The sequence below is a fragment of the Hippoglossus hippoglossus genome, chromosome 7, assembly GCF_009819705.1.
Source record: "Hippoglossus hippoglossus isolate fHipHip1 chromosome 7, fHipHip1.pri, whole genome shotgun sequence".
Taxonomy (NCBI): domain Eukaryota; kingdom Metazoa; phylum Chordata; class Actinopteri; order Pleuronectiformes; family Pleuronectidae; genus Hippoglossus; species Hippoglossus hippoglossus.
Window position 1 is genome coordinate 21,238,198 of NC_047157.1, and position 21,374 is coordinate 21,259,571.

At 40.3% G+C, this 21,374-nt stretch overlaps 4 protein-coding genes and 2 non-coding genes across 11 annotated transcripts; 1 reads left to right on the forward strand and 5 right to left on the reverse strand.

The window, feature by feature from the left end:
- Nucleotides 1-144: 144 nt before the first annotated feature.
- Nucleotides 145-4,977, reverse strand: ptges3b (prostaglandin E synthase 3b (cytosolic)). Of its 2 annotated transcripts, XM_034590654.1 has the most exons (8): nucleotides 4,758-4,970; nucleotides 3,024-3,137; nucleotides 2,360-2,429; nucleotides 2,138-2,236; nucleotides 1,918-2,007; nucleotides 1,460-1,513; nucleotides 1,282-1,309; nucleotides 145-1,176 (listed from the first exon to the last, which is right to left on the reverse strand). In XM_034590654.1, coding segments are annotated over exons 1-8 (477 nt in total). In that variant the 5' UTR covers nucleotides 4,760-4,970; the 3' UTR covers nucleotides 145-1,156. The 2 variants fall into 2 exon arrangements, with proteins under 2 accessions (XP_034446545.1, XP_034446546.1); XM_034590655.1 differs by lacking the exons at nucleotides 145-1,176; nucleotides 1,282-1,309 and adding an exon at nucleotides 1,356-1,400 and having other exon boundaries at nucleotides 1,442-1,513; nucleotides 4,758-4,977.
- A 1,840-nt stretch (nucleotides 4,978-6,817) lies between these two features.
- naca (nascent polypeptide associated complex subunit alpha) lies at nucleotides 6,818-15,335 on the reverse strand. Of its 3 annotated transcripts, none has more exons than XM_034589641.1 (9): nucleotides 15,244-15,335; nucleotides 14,146-14,220; nucleotides 11,702-12,430; nucleotides 8,293-8,378; nucleotides 7,945-8,022; nucleotides 7,695-7,841; nucleotides 7,367-7,495; nucleotides 7,151-7,273; nucleotides 6,818-6,940 (listed from the first exon to the last, which is right to left on the reverse strand). In XM_034589641.1, exons 2-9 carry the CDS (start codon nucleotides 14,213-14,215, stop codon nucleotides 6,926-6,928), a joined length of 1,377 nt encoding a protein of 458 aa, XP_034445532.1. In that variant the 5' UTR covers nucleotides 14,216-14,220; nucleotides 15,244-15,335; the 3' UTR covers nucleotides 6,818-6,925. The 3 variants fall into 3 exon arrangements, with proteins under 3 accessions (XP_034445532.1, XP_034445533.1, XP_034445534.1); XM_034589642.1 differs by lacking the exon at nucleotides 15,244-15,335 and adding an exon at nucleotides 15,177-15,226; XM_034589643.1 differs by lacking the exon at nucleotides 11,702-12,430 and having other exon boundaries at nucleotides 15,244-15,327.
- LOC117765437 lies at nucleotides 7,010-7,084 on the reverse strand. Its single transcript, XR_004614586.1, has one exon. It is a non-coding gene; the product is annotated as a small nucleolar RNA SNORD59 (small nucleolar RNA).
- LOC117765436 lies at nucleotides 8,112-8,183 on the reverse strand. Its single transcript, XR_004614585.1, has one exon. It is a non-coding gene; the product is annotated as a small nucleolar RNA SNORD59 (small nucleolar RNA).
- Nucleotides 9,814-10,430, forward strand: LOC117764124 (buccalin-like). 3 transcript variants are annotated; one of them, XM_034589647.1, is made up of 3 exons: nucleotides 9,814-10,040; nucleotides 10,113-10,196; nucleotides 10,320-10,430. In XM_034589647.1, exons 1-3 carry the CDS (start codon nucleotides 9,829-9,831, stop codon nucleotides 10,378-10,380), a joined length of 357 nt encoding a protein of 118 aa, XP_034445538.1. In that variant the 5' UTR covers nucleotides 9,814-9,828; the 3' UTR covers nucleotides 10,381-10,430. The 3 variants fall into 3 exon arrangements, with proteins under 3 accessions (XP_034445538.1, XP_034445536.1, XP_034445537.1); XM_034589645.1 differs by having other exon boundaries at nucleotides 10,113-10,238; nucleotides 10,320-10,407; XM_034589646.1 differs by having other exon boundaries at nucleotides 10,155-10,238; nucleotides 10,320-10,407.
- Nucleotides 15,336-16,782: 1,447 nt separating the features above from the next.
- Nucleotides 16,783-20,990, reverse strand: prim1 (DNA primase subunit 1). Its single transcript, XM_034591160.1, has 13 exons — nucleotides 20,585-20,990; nucleotides 19,807-19,964; nucleotides 19,583-19,689; nucleotides 19,385-19,458; nucleotides 19,147-19,283; nucleotides 18,895-18,953; nucleotides 18,643-18,752; nucleotides 18,454-18,545; nucleotides 18,208-18,340; nucleotides 18,042-18,111; nucleotides 17,862-17,962; nucleotides 17,154-17,252; nucleotides 16,783-17,067 (listed from the first exon to the last, which is right to left on the reverse strand). The coding sequence occupies exons 1-13, from the start codon at nucleotides 20,691-20,693 to the stop codon at nucleotides 17,048-17,050; spliced, it is 1,269 nt and encodes a 422-aa protein (XP_034447051.1). The 5' UTR covers nucleotides 20,694-20,990; the 3' UTR covers nucleotides 16,783-17,047.
- Between the last annotated feature and the right edge of the window lie 384 nt (nucleotides 20,991-21,374).

Here is a 21,374-nt window from a genome sequence, read left to right on the forward strand (position 1 = left end):
CAAACATGACCCCCCAAATTCTGATGTATCTTGTGCTCCTGATAGTTGGAATCATGACGCTTCCTTACAATTCACACTTTGTGTCCAGTGACAAATTAATCAAACACATGTCAAATGTAATTTCCAAAAAAAAGGCATTTTAAATGATTCTTAAACAGTTTATTAGAAAGATGTAGACAATAAAAAAAGAATTTCCACTGTAAGTCAACATTACTTGTCTCCCCTTACATTTTATTTGACAGTGCAAATATAATTTGGTCATTACACGGCACCACATCGTTGCAACACGTCCTCACCAACGAGGGGGGGATCTATTCTAGATGAACATGGAAAGAACCTGGAGAATAGCAACAAACCACATAAAGTTGAATGAACCTCAAGCTTCTTTTAACAGCTTCAAAACATTTCACCTTGTTTCTGCTGTCTAACATGATAGTGTGTCATGTGAGTATGGAGAGAAGAACTTTCAAGATACTAAATATGTGAGATTCATTCAGATTACCACGCAGGTGACCACTGGGAAGATGCAAATGTTTCTGCAATGGTTTCAGAAACGAGAAGTAAAGGGAAACATGTAAGCTGGAAGGTTAAGCTACAGAAACAGAGACTGGCTTCCTGGATATCTAATTCACATCACATGGAAGGCTTTGGAGGAACCAAATCGATAAATCAATGGAACTAATTCTTTTGATGTACACATCTAGTGTTTGACTTAAACCATGAGAAAACTACACCAGTCTACTAACTTAAAACCACAACATTTGGAATGGGTTGGCCTAATTATTTCAAACGACAATTAATTTGAAAACAAAATGTTTTTATCTCTTTTTAAACACATATTGCTCAGTTGAGGACAACTATACAGCTTTTCCAACAAATAATGTGTGCTTGGTTGTAATATTTAACAGTAAAACAAGATACCCGAAAAGGTGCAGTACAGCAAATGGAAGTGGAGATAGCTGCTCTGTACAATACCATGCATATCAACCTTCAGTGGACTGATCGGTCATGAGTTTGGAGCAGAGAATATGGTTTTAAATATGACTACTGACTCGTATGTACAGCTGTTTGTCACTGCCTTCAATTTTAGATATACATTTGTTTAAGATTCCTCTTGCCATCTGTTCTTCCATTTTCTTTCCAGAGTCTCAGTCTTCTATTCCAAATCTGGCATTTCTGAAAGTGAAAGAAAAAAACAGTCTTACACACACAAAAGCACTGATTTATAAATCTTGTATTATCACCATTATATACAGTTATAATATGATGCATTACACTTACTTTCATCATCGCTATCTGCAGACTCATCCTAAAAAGACAAAAAGGTAGAAGGTTGAATAATCATCTGATCAATGTTTCAACAAGAACAATTATAGACACTGAATATCACATGCTTTATTTTTACTTGTGATTATCACTTAAGTGCTTTGAAATAAAGTCAAAGTAAAAAGATTCTTACTTCTTCTGGACCTTCGAGATCAAGGTCTTCCTCTCCTCCCATGTTGTTCATCAGCTGTAATATGACACCAACAGTGTTAAAGCCAAGTCATTTTTCAATCTTAAACCTGTCCTTTACTCATATACAGATTTGGTCCATTTTATGCCAAGAGTGGAATAGTCAGTTGTTAGTAAAAGATATACATAAATATAAAATTTGGACTAATATCAAATTCAATTTTAATAGAAGGCATGCAAATGCTACCAACTAATTATAAGTCATTACATTATTTCATAATATTGTCTTATACCCATATTCACACAAGCTTGTCAGACATTTTGGGCCTCGAGTGTTTTTAGGGTGTGTTTGTAATTTTGACCAAGTATGCTGAAGCTGAAACATCAGTCTAGAAAACGCTCTTGGTTACGTTTAAAACAGTGATAATGAATTCTTTAATCTCTGTTTATCAGGGTGCTTACATCTGAGAGTGGGTTGGAGTTGACCATCTCCTCATCTGAGTCGTCCTCCCAGTCTCTCCAGTTGCTGAAGTCAACACTGAGCCAACTCAGCTGTGAAAACAATATCAGTGTCTCATGTTATAGGAATCTGATGCAAATCTAACTGAATCTTTCTGGAAACCATTTGCATTTCGAATGTAGGCTACAAATTGTCCATTACATTCAATGATTGACTACGTACCTTAACCTTGTCTTTTGTTAGCCTCGGCCACGGCTTTCCCGGCTGCACTTTTCGTAAGTAACACAACACTGAGCGACCTGTGCATTTGTGTTTGGAATCCTACATTGAGGCGGAAAGATAACAGCAATGTGAGATTAATCTCATTCAAAATGTTGTGTAAATAATTATTTACAATATCATAAAGCAACATTAATCAAAGCAATGATTCCAACCGTGACGTACATTTTCATCAATGGCGTCAAAAAGGTCTATTTCATTGTCATGTTGGACATTGTCGGTTCCTGCAAGACAACTGTGGAGGGAAAACACATGAAAAACAAGACAAAAGATTTTGAAAATGTCAGAATTACTGTGACTCACAGGATAAGATCATAACACGTGGCGAAACAAAAAAAGTGTATAAAACTAAAGCTGCAACTGCTCGGTTTTGATTTTATATTGTGTTTCCACAGTTTTGGACATGTTACTATGTTGCTCAGTCATCTTTACATGAAGCACACTTCATACTTCTCATTTCATTAATTAACTGATTACTGTCTGTGTGCTGGGCTCTTCATTTATCTGTGAAAATGGGTTTACTGTCTGCCTCCCTACCTACCTACATCTAGTTCTGTTGCACTCTGATTGGAGACCACTCCTGTATTAGTCTCAGACTCATCCTGATTTTGGCTGAAATAAAGTCAAACATGTTTTACAACTGTTGAGAAGACGCTTCGTGAGCTAGAGGACCAGTTGTGATGAACAAGAGCCCAGATTCTGTGTTAATCCAAGGATTTTTGTCTCAGAAGTTTGAATAGGATACTTAACTAACAACAAACCAACAGGCAAGGAGTTGACAAGTTAATACAACTTAATATTTTTTAGAGTCTGCATGAGACAAACTTACCTGAAACCAAACTTTGCTTTATCAAATGTGACTTTAACATCTTTGCTGTCTGCTACACAGAACTCTATAAAAACAGCGTCCCTCCTGTCGTACCACTTGGCGGTTGCTGGATGCCTGTGAAAAGAAAGAGGAAATATAAACCAATGTAAACAGTCTGTTCGAGACCCTAAGGTCCAGTGGTTTGTGCATTTGTAATTTGCTGTGCCCATTAAAACTAAGTAGAGCTCCTGATACAGTTATTTGATCAAAGTGGATTTGGTTCAGTAACAACAAGAGTGACTGTTAAAACAATTCTAAACCGTTCATTCATACTTAGAGTTCCCCAGATCTACAACTTGTAAAACAGATTATACATATGAATGCTGTTTATAGGAGATTAGGTCGAGACAATGGGCTGCCATCAAAAAGCCCATGTATCAGGTTGCCACAAAGCCTCTGGTTACAGTTCGTCACATTAACAAGATGGTTTGGACGGGTTCATCTCAGCGTTTCCAATGTCCAAGTCAATTTTAATTATAAAATACATTCATATGATAAAAACAGAAGTTATTTGGGGATATTTTTCAATTTAGAACAGGTTTAAATTATATACTGTGGAATATTATATAGTGGGCATGTTACTTAAATCCCTTTTATTAATAGATTTAACAGTAAAATACAAATAATCATACTTAACTGTTAAATTGACCTAGAATCTAATTTGATAATCGGTTAATCATTTAAATCAACTCATTTGAAATTCCTGAAATAATACAATAAGATGCAGCTTTTCATTTGTGTGGATTTATACATATTCTTGGTTTAATTAGATAAAAAAAAAAAAAAAAAAGTGATGTTTAGGGGAATGGATTGAGCGAAAAATGCAAGTTGATTACATCACCTTAGGCTAAAGTCTAACTTTAAAGGTGTAGCTGTAAGACCAGATGAGTAGAACCCGAAAGAAACCACGTTTTTTTTTTTATAGACTTAAAGGATAATGTGATTCTGAATGATAAAACCCCCCACTCCGCTGTAGATCTGCAGTACAGACACTTATCTGTGGTTATAACTAATCAATAACCGACCACAAACCTCTGATTATTTAAGTGTGGGTTTTTTAAAATTCAGTTTTCACCGGTATTTGTACACGCCCTGTGTATTTATTGTCGGTATTATTCTCTCTTCTTAGCATTTAACTGATGGCGTCATTAAGCAAATCCTCTTACAGATGATCGCGGACCAATATGAAGCTAGCCTCGGACAAATGTTGGCTAATCCTCGCTCGCTCCCTTTCCACAACTTCGCGATCACGCTAGCAGCCCGTTTTCACGTCGCTAAAGTCCGTGTTTTCACTGCTAACCGGCGCTATCCCGACACCTGACTCTGACACGGTGCTAACCTGGTGATCAATGAACACCCTGCTAGTCAAGCTAACAACGCTGACTTTGGCCGTTGCCTTACTTCAGCCATGCGGTGCACCTGACTCGAACTCCGGGTAAAAAAAAAAAAAGTAGGCGGCTGATACCGGGATCCCGGACCTGCGGGAATGGGTGCGGGGCCGAACAGTGTTTTTAAACCCGGTCCACGCAGCAGCGAGTGACCGTTAGCTAACAGATCACCAGGGAAAGGCCAACCTCCCGCCTTGGCGAAAGCATGTTCACGGACGGCTAACGCTAGCTAGCTCGCTCGCTAAGCGTGTTGCTCTATTGCACTTTCCCCTCCGTCCTTTCATCACTTTAACTTCCGATAACTTACATGTCTGGGGTCGGAGTGAGTCTCTGTCGCGAAGGTAAAACAATCCCGGGAGAAGAAGAACGGTAACGCCCGTGAAGAACCAGGAATGCTGCCCACACACAGTCACTGCAACAGCCTCGGTCCTGTGCACTGTGCTGCTCCGGATGCTCCTGCGTATCTCGGGATGTGAATAGCAGCCTGGCGCAGCTGCAGCGCACTAGACGCTTCTAGAAGTTAATGTGATTTTCTACGGAGTCAGTGGTGGAGGAGGGAGGGAGGAGGGGAGGGGGAGATCACCACCCTTATACTGAGCTGTACCTCTTTATATTACTATTATATATAAACAATATATTACTGTTACATTTAAACAACTCTTTACAATACATTATATTTATACAACTCTTTACAATACATTATATTTATACAACTCTTTACAATACATTATAATTATATTTATACAAGTCTTTACAATACATTATAATTATATTTATACAACTCTTTACAATACATTATAATTGTATTTAAACAACACTTTACAATACATTATAATTAGATTTAAGTAAATTCTTTACAATATATTATATTTATACGACTCTTTACAATACATTACTATTATATTTGTCTCTCGTTGCTTTACCTGTATTTTGCTTTCAAAGCGTCTGTCAATACTGTATTTTAAGTAATAAAGTATATTATCATTATTGAGGGGCTACATTTGCTTGGGTTAGATATAGATTAAAAATGTATATCTAGGATTTACATGTATATTTAACATTTATATTTAGACTTCATGTTTAGATTTGGGCTCCCACGTTTAGATTTAAAATGTTTATGCAGACTATCTACAGAATCACATTCATCGCTGAAAATCTGGTTTAAAAATACTCATGACTTTACTGTGGCTTAATGAGGCCAAGTGTTCCTGTTAATTTCAGATTGTGTCAATTAAGGGCATTACACATTTTAAATCTACGACAAAAATCAAGATTAATGCAGTATATTCCGATAGGGCACAAGATAATTTTTTTCATGATTGGTTAGAAGACAATTCCCAAAAAATGTCATTTATTAGAAATGAGTGTTCTTCTCAAAGTAATTCAATCATCAAGATGACACCCAAGTTTCTTTTTCCTTTTAAGATTTATAATCCATTAGGAAAAAATTTTAAAAATAGAAAGAATATTCAATTGTCTCCCATGTGTTTAGAAGAATTCAATAATATATTTTCATTTAAGTACAATTCTTTGATAAGAATGAAATTGCAGTTTGTTGCATCACTCTTCTGTCAACATTCATCTATGGAGTCCAGGCTGATGCGACTGTACCATCTCCAAAGGACAGGTCTTCTGGGGTGTGACGGGGTAGAAGATGGGTGCAGCCATAACAACAGTCAAAACATTTGAGTGGAGGAGGTGCTCCGAGTCTATTTAAGATCAACTGTGTGACTATAGGATGGGTGTGTCGTTACTCATGTCATTATAAGAACTTTTATGAGCCAATTTTACGTTAGTCATTTTAACCGTAACCCTACCCATATCTTATTTGTCATCTTAAGAGCATTACAATCTGTTGATTGTATTGGTACTACATTGTTAACCTGCATCAATCAACACATTCTGAACATCGAGGTGTTGCAAGCTGATTGGGCTAACAGCAGTCTATTGGGTTCAACAAGTATATAATTGATATTTTACTAAACTGATCAACTCTGGATAAAGACATGTCTATTCACCTTTGCCCTACAAGCCTGTTAATGATCAAGTTTAGCTCAAAGTGGAGAGCGCCCGGGTGGGGGCAATTTGGTGCACGTCATACACCTCCATGTTTCCTCTCTTTAGAAAACTACAAAAGGGAAGGTGAAAAGTAGGAAGGAATTAGCTTAATGTCCTGAACCTAAAAAAGCTGAGGTCTCTGTTACCTCTAAATAAGGAATGTGTAGGTTTAGAAAATAGAAGAAATTAATATTTCCGGTCGTCCCCTGTATAAATTCACCTGCTCCATCCTTTGCTTGACCAGGCTTATAATCCACAGCAATAAGCCACCCCCCACCCCCATTTACCAATGAAAAGCAAACACAAAAGTTTCATTTTATCAAGCCACAACTTTATTTCCATCTTGGGTATAAATTGTATAAACGAGCTTAGATTAAATCAGCAACATTTCTCCAACTCCTCGTTGACAGGGTCCCATTACATCGTCAACTCCTGCAGAGGGAACAAGAAAAGTTTGTTAGCAAATGTTTAAGATTTTTTTCCCAGTTAGTAGAGTTTCTCTCTTCTCAGGACAGAAAGGTTAGCTTCAGTGAAACTCAGAAGAACGAAAGTCACTGTTTCAATCATCACTGAAGAGTTTAAGATGGCTTGATGAGTATAATGATTCCAAACCGACACTAGAAAAATTAGTTTAAGTCTTACCATAATAGCATTGACAATGTCGTTATTGTTGTTTTTCAGGGCCCGTACAGCCTTCGCCCGCGACACGTTGGCTTGCGACATGACGAGTTCAATGTCTTTAACCTCAACTCCGGTCTCATCAACCTGTGAAAAAAATAGAACAGAAAAATGTTTAACTCCTCATATCATTAAATAATTCATATTCAATTGTGTTACTTGAATAAAACTGCTTCTAACCTCCTCTTCTTCGCTTTCCTCCTGTACTGTTGGCGTCTGTGTGTTTTCTTGGATGTTTGATACAGTTTCTCCCTGTACCTTGAATTTTTCTGCGGCAGCCAGCTGGGCTTGCTGGGAAAGATCTTCAATCTGTAGTGAGAGAGAGCAAAATGAGACATCAATACATGACAGTAACATTTTAGCTGAGGTTCTGCACTCACACCTTGACTGAAATGCTCAGAGTCTTTTCTGCGCTTATAAAAAGTTAAACTAGTCAAAACAGTAAGTACATTTGACACCATAGGAAGGGACAAACACAGACGTTGATTGTGTCATTTCGGCTTCATACCTTAGCTTCACCGAAGACGATGTATGTGTCTGATGCAGGGCTCTTGTAGACGTCTGGTTTGGTGATGACAAACAAGATGTTCTTTGATTTGCGAATTGTGACCCTGGTGACCCCTGTTACCTGCCTGAGACCAAGCTTCGACATTGCCTGGAAGAAATATAAATAATATTTAAAATGTGTCCAATTTGAATGTTACAAAGTAATCAAGAAAAACATTGTTGCCTTAAATAAAAAAAGATAGGACCAGTACCTTTCGTGCCTTCTTTTCACTGCGGCTCTGTTTGGCTTTGCTGACAGGTTCCTCGTCGATCTCAGCAGCTGCTGCAAGCTTTAAAGAAAACATTCATCCACATTTAATGTCAACAAGTAAATAAACTAATAATTCTTATGCTAGTCACTCATATAAACATTTTTTTCTCTTCTCAGGACAGAGGTTGGCTTCAGTATACTCAGAAGAACGAAAGTCACTGTATAAATAATCACAGAAGAGTCAGAAACCCACAACATCTACATTAAAGGTTTAACTTGAGTGGATGCTGTTGTCTGGTATGTTTGGATTCAAGGCAGCAAAATATTAGAAAGCAGAATGAAAACTTACCTGAGCCTGCTGTGTCTGTGTCTGTGCAGAGTCCTGTTCCTCCAGATCAGGGACTGAGTCATCGCTGTCTGACTCAGTGCCAGATCCTACAGAAACCAACAGGAGACTATAAGTCACAACATGGTGCCTTTAACATGGTTGCAGACCTGAGATTTCCTGCAAATAAGCTGCAATCATTCCTGGAAAATATAGCAACACATTTGTATTGCCAAAACTTAATCCTGACTCAAATTCAAAATCAACTGTGCACTCTGTGTATTGAGAACAATTCCCCTTCATTTTAAAACCATATTAACCAGACCATCAAGACATTTTAACCAACTAACTGACATCGTATGATCAAAAATAAAAGGGCAAAAAACACTATACAACATAAATTATTTATCTCCAAAACAAGGAGCATCCATTATGACAGCTGTGTAGCACCTCATTGTTTTTTAAGCGTAAAAAAACTTCCTAACCCTTTTTTTTGTCATGACCTTGGAGAATGACATATCTAAGTAGTGCAGCAGATGCCAGGTGGCAGTGACAGTTGGAAAAATAGATGCACAGAAAGAGGAAAAAGAAAATACCCTTGTCATCCTTGATCTCAGGATCCAACTTGGCTGGTGTTTTAGCTGGTGTTTTAGCAGGTGTGGGGACAGGTTTGGGTGATGAGATGGGTTCAGAAAGGGTATGTATTTCCACAACCTCAGGTTTAACAGGGACAGGTTTTGCAAGTGCCTCTGCAAATGTGAGTTTACGAGGAGCGGGGGCAGGAACAGCAGGCTCAGCTTGAGCTGGTTTTAAGGGAGCGGATGAAGTTTCAGCCGCGGGCTTAGCAGGCTTAGCAACCTCTTCAGGTGCAGCCTTGACCTCAACCAATTTCACCTCAGTTACTAGTTTAGCATCCTTAACAGGAGGCAGCTTGGTAACGTCAGCGGCAGTGGGTTTAGGTTCTGCAACTGGCTTGACAACCTCAACAGGTGCAGACTTGACATCTGGTTTTGAAATCTCAGCAGGTGCAGCTTTAATTTCCTTGACTTGTTTAGGAACCTCGTCAGTAATAGGTTTGGCCTCGGCAGCCGGCTTAGCAACCTCAACGGGGGCAGGTTTGGCCTCGACAGCTGGCTTAACATCAACGGGGGCAGGTTTGGCCTCAACAGCTGGCTTAGCCACCTCAACGGGGGAAGATTTGACCTCGACAGCTGGCTTAACAACCTTAACAGGGGCAGGTTTGGCCTTGACAGATGGCTTAGCAGCCTCAACTGGGGCAGGTTTGGCCTCGACAGCTGGCTTAGCAGCCTCAACTGGGGCATGTTTGGCCTCGACAGCTGGCTTAGCAGCCTCAACTGGGGCATGTTTGGCCTCGACAGCTGGCTTAGCAGCCTCAACTGGGGCAAGTTTGGCCTCGACAGCTGGCTTAGCAGCCTCAACTGGGGCAGGTTTGGCCTCGACAGCTGGCTTAGCAGCCTCAACTGGGGCATGTTTGGCCTCGACAGCTGGCTTAGCAGCCTCAACTGGGGCATGTTTGGCCTTCACAGCCTCAACTGGGGCATGTTTGGCCTCGACAGCTGGCTTAGCAGCCTCAACTGGGGCATGTTTGGCCTCGACAGCTGGCTTAGCAGCCTCAACTGGGGCAAGTTTGGCCTCGACAGCTGGCTTAGCAGCCTCAACTGGGGCAGGTTTGGCCTCGACAGCTGGCTTAGCAGCCTCAACTGGGGCATGTTTGGCCTCGACAGCTGGCTTAGCAGCCTCAACTGGGGCATGTTTGGCCTTCACAGCCTCAACTGGGGCATGTTTGGCCTTGACAACTGGCTTAGCAGTCTCAACTGGGGCAGGTTTGGTCTCGACAGCTGGCTTAGCAGCCTCAACGGGGGCAGGTTTGGCCTCGACAGCTGGCTTAGCAGCCTCAACGGGGGCAGGTTTGGCCTCGACAGCTGGCTTAGCAGCCTCAACGGGGGCAGGTTTGGCCTTGACAGCCTCAATGGGGGCAGGTTTGGCCTTGACAGCCTCAATGGGGGCAGGTTTGGCCTCAACGGGGGCAGGTTTGGCCTCAACAGGAGCAGGTTTCTCAACAAGGGGTACAATTACAGGCATTTGAATTGACTTTTCAGATGGGATAAGTGGAGGCAGTTCATCATCAGCGGCTGCAGTAACAGTTTTTGATGAGGCTACTTTAACTTCAAATGGTTTGGGAGGGCTTGAGGGAAGAGTTTCTGAAAAGGAAACTGGTGCAGCTACAGCAGGCTTTGAAGTAACTTTAAAAGCAGCAGGTGCCGCTGCAGGCTTTGCAGCAGCAGGTGAGGGTTTCTTTGTCTCAACTGGGGCATGTTTAGCTTCAGCTAATGGAGCCTCTGCTGCTGTAACTTTGCACTCCTCAAAGGCAGGCACAAATGCCTCTACTTTCTTAGGTTTTCCTTGCTTGCCAGCCTTGACAACTTTTGGAGTGGAGCGGTTAGCATGATAAGCAGTGGAACTAGCAGGTGAGGCGGCTAGGGGAGAGGTCACAGGTGACAGGGGGGTAGAGGAGGGAGTTGATTTTGGTGATGTGGGAGAAGAGGAAGAGGCAGACATAGAAGAGCGTTTTCTTCTGCCAGGGACAGCCTTTGGGGCAGAGGAACCCTGAGTACCCTTGGCATCTTTGCCTTTGGGCTTAGCAGGGCCAGAAGCTGCCTGAGGTTGCTTGGAAGAAGCAGGGGCAGGAGGTGTAGCTGAATAGAAAAAGATTCTTTAAATTTTTTTAACGGGATTGTTTGAGTCTTACTCATGCCAGTTAACAAACCAAGATGCAACCATATTTTTAGGGTTAGGAAAAGGACCTGCCTTGTTTCAAAGTTTGATACAAACTGCCACTCACAATGCACAATACACACTGCCAACCTCCACACAGAAAACCACATTCTACATTTAGTCAGGATGCACTTAGGATAAAAAGAAAGATGCACATAAAATGTCAACATCTCCATATTACAACAAGAGACGCCGCTACATAAGGCATAGCGCAACTGGCCTAGTGATTCAATAATTTATTTTGTCTTTAAAAATGTCGTATATATGTTTCATTTTATTTCCATTTTAATGACAAAACAGTTGTAACTGATGGGGGGCGCAATGTATGAAAACCGGTTATAGAAAGAATAATTACCCTTTTACAGATGATTACAGTGAAAGACTTGCAGACGAAAACAAGATTTAACGCTGAAAGAGTCATGACCCACACTGACAAAAATCACTGCAACCTTGGCTGCAGAATTACCTTAATTTAGCCAACTTTCCCACACTCAAAATTGTCACTCCAATTTTGTTGCGTGGAAAACATGTTATGTTACTAATAGTGAAAAATATGCTGAACCTGAATAAGATGGAGCGTTCCAGAAATACAATTCAAAAAGGTTGGGGGGGGGAAGGGGACGCTGCTAAAACCAACCTGACAGGTGGCGAGTGGAAATAGGTGGGCCTTCACATTTGGAGGTCCCCTTAGACTGAATGGCCTTGGGAAGAAGTATAACGGGTTCTTTGTCGAGATTTTCCTTTTGAGTGGCCACGTCAATGTTCACATCACCAGGCAATACGGCTTGAGTTGCATTCAGAGAAAGGTTTCTTGGACTCTCTACTTCAATTTTTGCATCTTCGCCGTTTAAACTGACATCTTCAGGAGCAGATGGTTCGGGAGCAGATGGTTCAGGAGCAGAAGGTTTAGGAGGAGATGGTTCAGGATCATCTGGCATTTCTTCTGCCACTGTTTCCGTCTCTTCTCCAGAGGGATTTGCTTCAACAGGAATCTGCTTAGCCTCTTCGCCAACCAATTCTTCAGCAGCAACCACAGATTCCTGACTTTTTACCTCTTCAGGTGGAGCTTCGGGTGAAGGCATGGACTCTTCAGGAACTGGCAGACCAGCGGAAGCCTCTGCTGAGTCAGCAGCTGTTACTTGCTGTGAAACCGGTGATGCTTCCAGCCCACTCTTTTCTGTTTGTTCGGCCATTTCTTGAGTTGCGGCAACACCATTTGGTGGATCAATTTGAGAATCAATGCTAGTTTCTGGGGGGCTTATCTCTTGGGCATGAGCAGGGGGTTCTGGAGGATTCTCCAGTGGCAATTCTTTGTTCACTGTGGAAACAGCCATCTCAGGAGAAGTAGTAGTCAGTACTCCTGCAGCTGATGAGGGAAGAGCAGCGGCAGTAATGGGGAAGGAAAATCAGAGTTGAGGAGCTCAAATTGCAGATTGTAAGAGCTTAATAAATATACTAATGAAAAAGAAACGGTGCTCCACACGTGTAAGGAAGTTCAGTGATGTGGAACTGGCTCTTGATTTGCCCGTTTAGAAACAGAGGGGGTGTTGGTGCACTCAAAGAAGGAAAAAGTGACCATTCATGCAGTGTCCGAATGTGAGAGAAGTGTTTTAAGACCTTTAATCCAAACAGCAGCCAGGTGCATTAAAAATAAACCATAAATCCATTTATAGTCCAAGATGATCTGTTTTAGATTTTCTAGTTTGTTTGTTCTTCGAGTTGTAAACTTTAGCCTTTTCCCCCCTGGTTTAGTTTCTTTACTGCACACAACGAATACAACTTAACCAAAATCAATAAAAACCACATGAAGTACCTTGTCCCTTATTACTACATAAGCTGCTAGAGTTTGCTCGCTCTGCAGCATTCTAAAATGCAAAACACATGGCTACAGTGCTCTAAAATATTTTGCTCAAGACCCATGTGTTTTTACTTCATTTAAACCTGCCTCAACAAATCACCCCAAGGAGAAAAAAAAAGAACAAACAAACCAGAATCTGATTAATCTGGACAAAAAAGTGCAGATATGAAAAGACCCTTGTGAATACTGGACTTGCATTTATTTGACCTCTTAATTACTTTTACAGCTCAGGATGAATTACTGCACCGCTCCCTGGCAACCATGTGGAGTAATACTGAATAGTTAGTATATGAATGACTAAACATCCTAAATAACTAGGCAAGGCATCTCAGTTACCAGCTGCAACTGATCAGTTAGTATAGAAGTCTTCGTCACACCCCTGTGTAAGAACCTCCACCCACTTACAGACCATGAAAACCCTGAGTGCATATTGGTGAAAGGTGATGAGTAAGATTTTTAAGCTATATGGAATTATTCTAAAATGATGATTCACTGTTAAAGCAAAAATTGAAGTTCTGCTCCAACATCCTGCCCGAAACAAAACTACTCAAATTAAATCCAGGATAAAAGCCTTCAACTAACAAGTCAACCCGGAATTTAACTCTATATATATATATATATATATATACACACACACACAATGTGATTTGCATTTAAATGAATAAGAAATAAAGTAAGTTGTTAAGATTGATGTTAGAGAAACTATTGACACACATTTTACAATACAAAATAAATATACACACACACACACACACAACACAGAATAATCGGCACCATCCCCCAACAAGGCAACATCTGTTATACACAAACTGGGTTAAAGTCATTCACTTTTCACAGGGAAACCCACAACAAACATCATGCATCGTGTCCAGTTGTCAGTGCAAGTCACCACACTCCTTTGTGAGTTTGTATAAATAAAGAGAGGGGTCCTGGATAACTCTTCAGGGCCAGTGAAGCAACGTCCCCACTGCAGATTGCTTAGCGAGCAAACTACCGTTACTAATGTCTGAACACATGGCTGGTGACGGTCAAAATAACCGTCACCTGTTACGTCAACTCAAGTGTCCCGGCAGCTGAGTCAACTTCTTTAACCAAATAACCGCCCAGCCATCCAATATGGATTCCTCCACAGTTTGTTGACCACTTCACAGGTTCGGAGAGTTCAAGGACCCCTTTCTTTAAAAACACACTATTGCAGGCATGTGAAGATAAAATATACGAACCAGTCTCCACTTGTGGCTGCTGCATCTCCTGCTCGGTGACAGGGACCGTTTCTGTGGCTTCACCGGGCATGGTTGCTTTTGAGGAAGAGAAAAAAAAAAGAAAGTAAAAACAATTTAATCCCACAAGACTTAATAAACTCAAGCTAATCAGATTTGGATAATTGATCTAATTGATTTAAACCCAAAACTCTTCAGTGCCAACTTATTGTGTGCGAGTATTTTCAGCATCCCTAATTTACTTTGAAGGTAAGCTCATCTCTAACAGTGACTATGGGTTAACACTTTGTCTTCACATGGGCATCATGGTTTAAACATTACAGTACTGATAAAGTATTAGTATGAACAATTACTAAATAAAAACTAACTTTGCAAAAAGTGTAACAATCAGACCAGGTCTACACCTAAAACTGTTCCATTTAACCAAAGTCAAATGTATACTAGATTAAGAGGAAATGATGTAAACCCTGTTTAACAAATACAGATTACAGTTATTACTACTCTCAAGTATTCGTGAAAAGACAATATGGCATTCCTATAAAGCTCAGTTCGCCTTCGAGGTTGAATATAGAGAAATAAAGTTAACTCGAGATTTGTTATGGATTCAATAATTTGGGGATTTCTCAGTTAACACGTCGCTAACGAACCGGACTGCAGCAGTTGTCACAGCCGGACTGAGCCCACGCTTTAGCTTGTGAGCATCAGCTGTGGCGTTACTTTCCCCTGGATGGAAGCTAAGCTAACTGCTTCCTTCAAACTCCACCGGGGAAGAGGCTAACCTGCTAATTAACCCGTCTCCCAACGGCTCTCCCCTCTAGTTTTACTCCCGGGAAAGACACCAGCTCGCTCGGGTTAAACCCCTCATCCCTCGCCGGCCCTGACAGGCGGCTCGTACACACTGGCAGTCACCATGTTCCCCCATTTTGAGCCGGTAATCGGTGACACAACGGCGGATAAATCGGTGAACGGGAGGCCGGTGGAGTAACAATAGCTGAACCGGCCTGACGACGGGACTTTAACCGAGCATACGACACCTTTAACAGAGACGAGGATTAGTAAGAAACGGCTGGATGATGTTGGATTGTCCGCAGAGACACTCACCGACTCTGGACGTTATATCCAAGATGGCTGTGAGAGAGAACTCCTGACCCCCGCGTCACGGTGATATCCGCTTTACAGGCGGACTTTCTACTTCCGGGTTATTTAAAGGGACAGCACGTAGTTCTTTTACCTCAATGTCGTTTTTTATTAATGAGACTTCTGGAAATAATACTGTGTTTTTTTGTTTTTTTTTTACTGCTGTATTCACAACTGCCCTGGCCCTTCAAAAGTACTAGTACAGTCTTAGATTTTCACAGTCAAAGGATGGAGGATACAGGACCTGTCATAGTTTATTTTGATTACATTATCAATAATAATACAGGAGCAACTACAATAAATGTAGCAATTTATGTATTGTACCCCACTTTTAATAATGGTCAAATACACCTTACACCTTAGGTTAGTAAAACTAGGCTCATGGATATCAGTCCCCTACATGTGCCTGAATAGTTCTCTGGGGAATCAACACTAAAGAAAAGTCTGTTGTGTAAGTAGTGTTTGTCACTTTGCATATGTTATCTAAAACATTGCAAATTTCAGAATAAAGTTCCTTTAACGCATAATTTTGATGAATAATCCATGTTTCATAGGATGTTAAACTAATTATTTTCTCTTTCTTTCTCTTTTTGTATTTAACAGGGGTCCCAACTGTAAGAGGTGACATGGATCATTAGAGCCATTTGTCTAATGTATCTATATTGTGTGTTTTGACTCTTTTCTCTACACAAGCAGCTGATTTCTTCCCTTCTCTCCTCTGGATTTTCTTATGTGTGGATTGGCACTGGAAATGTTTTGACACAAGAAGATTTCTTAAACAACTGAACTCACATCACAGAGAATTCAAGTGATTTTTATAAAGAAATAAGGATATAGCAGATGTTTTCTGATTAGCTGTGATCATACATGTGATTAATCAGGTAGTTTATCATGAAGGTTTTTTCTTACACTTGTAAAAGGTAACCAGGTAGGTCTCTTGATAAAAGTGTCTTGTTCACTTTTTGAAAGAAAGGCAGCAGCTCAGTAAATACAATTCCTGGATCCAACCCTTCGTCCACATCTGTGTCATTATTTAAAGGTTCTTTCTTGGCTTGTGTCCCATCCTTCTACTTAGTACTGTGGAAATCCGTTGAGTGGTTTTTGTGTAATCCTGCTGACAAACAAGACCTCAAACCTTTAAGCACTGTACCCTGGATGTACGATGTACAATGCACTACTGAAGGAGTTCAATGTTGTAATAAAAGCAGAGATACATTGTCAGGTGGGGAATACAGTATATAATGTTCTATTGCTCGTATTGACAACTCATAAAACCTCAAATAAAGATTAACATGCTAGTGATGGTTGGAACCATGTAGGTGCACTGATACAATCCAAAAAGAGATTTTATAACTGTTCCTTAAAAAGACATTATTAGAAGAGCTGATAAGAGGGTCCATATCCTATATTTGACTGAATATGGACTAATATTTTTGTAAAACATTATAGAATTCAATAAAACACATTTTATTAAAAGTAATTAGAATACAAAAATATGAAAGGGTAGGGATACCAAAATTTATTTTCACAAATGACTGTACAGTAGCAACAAGTAGAAAATACAAAATTAACATTATATAATAAAGAAAATCCCAAATTAAGATGATTTACTCCTGTTTAAATTTATAAACGTATCATTACGGAATCTGATAGGAGTATAATAAAACAGATTTGAAACAGAAAATGACTGTTCCTCTGAGATATGACAATATTCCACCACAACAGTTCCACCTCAGAAATTGTTAGACTTTCTGATCGTTGATCCAGTTCAGAATTCTTTCTCAAGATCTAAAAGAAAAACAAGGAGAAAAGAAAGCTGATGAAACATGTAGGTAAAACCTCTCATCATTTAATCTACCAAAATTAAAACCTACCACTCTTTTTGAGAAGTTCTCCTTTCCACGATTGAGCCATTCCATCCAGAAACTGATCAAAGTATTTCACATACTTTGCCAAACTGGTTCTTTTGTAATCTGTGAAGAAAATGAATCAGTGAACTGAAATATTCAGATGGTCTTTAATCAAGTAAAGTTTTGGACTTTAAAGATACAATTACCCTTTACTTTTACTCTTACAAATTAAGTCTATTAATTCCATTTTTTTTACTTATATAAACAGAGTGAGTAGTATTGGTCACTATGATATGTAATGTAAAGCAATGTACAACCCAGTACTTTAAGCTGATGAAACCCGACTGGCTCTGATCATACATGTGACTAATCAAGAATTTCTAATCGTAAAGGTCTTTCTTTCTCTCACATTGTTAATTTAACCCAGTAGGTTTCTTGATAGGTGTCTTAGCAACTCAGTAAATACAATGTTGTATTTATTATAGGAAGTGATAGCAGATGTGGGCCTCTGCATCTCCTCTGCATCTGCAGCATGTTTTAAGTACATTTTTTATATCAAAACAAATTTAGTTTCAGCAAGTTATGGCTAACGTACCACACTTTCCAAATTTTGATGCAGGAAAAACCAAATGATCAGCCTACTTATACCTACTCATAACTTTGAGAAAGATTGACAGGTAAAGCTCCTGTTTGTGATGCAGTAGGACAAATGTTCAGATTTCAGAATTTCACCTCTAATCTTTCGTCTCTCTGCTGAATCCTTCTCGTTTTCCTTCACGTCCTCCGACTCCTCTTCTCCTGTTCTGGGCCGATCCAGCTCCTCACAGATCAGACTAGGAAAAAAGAGAAGTCACAACATCAACTCAAACAGTCCACACAACAGAGCACAAGGGCATTTAAATTATGGCTCACCTGATTGTGGGCACATCAAAAGGATCAAACGTTTCTAATTCTTTGAGGTCCATGGGAACAGAAATGCGTCCTGAACCGAGTTAGAAGAGAAAAGTCACAGTGAGACTCAGTCAGCGACATATTCACCATTGAAGGCTTGATTTGATCTCATTAGATCTGCACTCACCTGTTTTGGGGTGGACACTGAAGGGGCTCTTCAGCAAATGGTTCACACCTTTACTAACGTTGACGTCGAGCCGTGGGTAACAATACTGCAGCATGATTTCTTTCTCAAAGTATTGACCCTTCTTGGCGGTGCCCTGGAGGAATAGATGGGGACTGTGTCACTGCCCCTGTCTTGGTCATAATGCCTTTTGTTGCAATGTGTAAAAAACGTGAAATGTCCTGGGGTAGAACATTGGAAACTACTAACCTGTTTCTTACTGGCTTGATCCTTAATCAGTTTCCAACGACTGTCAGGTTTCTTCTCATTTTGGAAATCCTGCTGCAATTCTTTTCTAACATGTAAGAGATGAGTTAAGGTCAAGAGAGAAAATGCTGTTTAACACCAGCTCCACTGTGCGCGTTCTTGTGAATACACATCAAACTGTGAAAAGGATATCTTCAGGCACCATTGCCAGCACTTTGTCCACAGACTCCTTGCGGCTCAGTATTTCCTGATCCTGCAGTGCATACTGGGGAAAGTATTTCTCCACCACAGTCAAAGCCTCTCTGTTGAGATGAAACAGACATTTAAACAGTTGAAGAAGCAACATCCAACACAGAGGACAACCTTAACGATGATCAGGGAAATTACACACAAACATTAAGACAGAACACAAACAGTAACAGCTTCAAACAATCAGATTCTTACTCGATAAGAGGATGAAGAGGATGTGTCAGCACCACTTTCTTTACCGTCTCGTCACCACCCTGTCAATCAGAACACCACATCTCAATAATGTACTGACTGGTTTGCACATACAAGTCGTTCAGTGTTCCTCACAGCCTTAAAAAGTAAATGAATCCTTAGAAGAGCTAAGCAAGTGCTTTTGGTGGCTGTCTGGGTCTAAACTATGTCATGAGAGATGTCCTCATTATTCACTAGAGGCTGAAATACTGTTACCTTCACCAGGCTCAGGTATTCTGCAACAGCTGAGCGTGCAGCTACAGAGAGCTTCCTGGCAGCTTCATCACACACCCAGCAATGCACTCCTCTTCTGCCAGAATAAACCCACAACAGGTGCTGGAAACCAAAGTCCTCTGGAATTTCACATAAAACAAAGTAAGTGCTTTATGTTAATTTTGCCTAAAATAAAATAACACAAGCAGATGGCTGGACACAAAATCAATGGCAAACAAACCTCGAAGAGCTCTATCCAGGATAAGAATAGCAACGGTCATCAGGGTCCAGCACTTGGAACAAATGGCTGCAGCACTAAAATTAGAGTTTATGTCAGAATATGCTGAATAAATAGTCAAAGTGATGTGATATGGATGGCAATTTAGGACAATAAGACATATTTGAACATCAGCTAAAATGAACCTTATAATCCATTTACCTGCAGCAGCTTCTGACATCATCATAATCTGTCATATCAATATCAAACACCAGCTCCTTCTCCAGTGCCTGGAAGCCTCCTGACTTCACTGTGTTGTGTTGGTTTGGCTGTGGGCGACAAACAGACAAAATTATCTTTAAATGTTCCTGCACAAACAGCAAAGGCCCCTGCAGAGACAGAGTCCTGTAGGAGTGCATCTAATAGGAGCAAGCAAGCAATCTCACCCTGTGACTGTATATTGCTCCGATGTCAATCTTGTACGGGTTCATCTTCTGGATCTCCTTCTCCAGCTCGCTCTGCGTGGTGAACGACTGGTAGCGCACGTAGATGTCATCTTTGAGTGTGAAGGAGAACTCCCGGTTGTGAAAGTAGTTCTTCTGCACTGAGGTTCGAGAAGAAACAACATATTGACCTCTCAAACTCACCAACCAGACAGTCAGGCACACTTGGCTAAAACTCGTTGTTGATTCAATTACAAGATCACTTAGATAAAGTTTGTGGTGATGTTGATCTGTATTGAATTCTATCGACAGGTGCTTCTTTTACTTAGCCAACTCTATTGATATAAACGTATTGGACACATGATATGGCTACACTCCGAGCTTCATAATAAATGGCAATCTTCTGTCCTTATAACAATACAACAACAAATACGTTCAGTTGTCAGTTTAAAAACACCTACTTAAAAATGAACACCATCTAATGCAATATCTCCTTTCAATGACCTGTTTGTAATGAACAACTGTGTGTTCGTGTTTAAGTTTATGTTGTGACAGATCTATCATAAATACTGAAGCAGGCCCACTTATTAAATATCAACAGCACCACAAAATGCATCAGTTTTAGCTAGGTGTACCTAATGAACTGATAACTGAGTGTTTCAATGTTTAACAGGAAAACAAACCAACCACAGCTGTGTCACAAAGTCACAGATCAAAGAGTTTAGTTAGCTAACATCAGGCTAACGCGATGTTACTGTCCTGTCTAATCCCTGTCACTCACCTCCTCCATAGTTGAGCCAGCGGTGATACTGAGAGAAGGGGAAGAGGCGGCGGTAATACAGCGGCAGGAGATCCGGCAGGCAGGCCGGGTCATAACCGGAGGACGACATCTCCCGGTGGTGATCACGCTTCTCCGGTAAACGTGTAAAACAGCGTTAAACTTTCCCGCGACTCCCAGCTTCTGTGTGTTGGTTTACAACGCGGGAAAAAACTCATAAGCAGCGGACCCAACCAATGAGGCGAGGAGCAGACGATGTCGTCACCAAAATCCAGGAAGTGACTTTTAAAGGAGAAGATATTTGATCAGACTGAAAAAGAAAATATGACGAGTGAGCTGAAATCAAGATGAAATGTGTTTTATATGGATGATGACGAGGTGTGATGTCACTATGAGGCGCTTACAGGACGTCAGCTGTCACTTTACCTGTAATATTTGTACTGCGACGAACAGAGCGCCGGAAGTGACGTATTGACGGGAGATGAGAGGATCCTGGGACATGTAGTCATTTGTTTTTTACTCTGGTGCAAGATTCCCTTTTAATCAAACAATGAAATTAAAAAAAAAAAAATGCAATATTGTACTGTACTGTGTAAATTATTAAAATGGAAATGAATGAATAAGTTGCAAAAGGTAAATAATAAAAAGAGGAAAATGTGTGTGTAATATTTTTCACTTTAGCTCAATTTCCTACATTTATATATATATACAGTATATATATATTATATATATTATATAATATCACCACTGCATTGACACAGATGATCATTTTTTCTCAATCTCCATTAAAGAT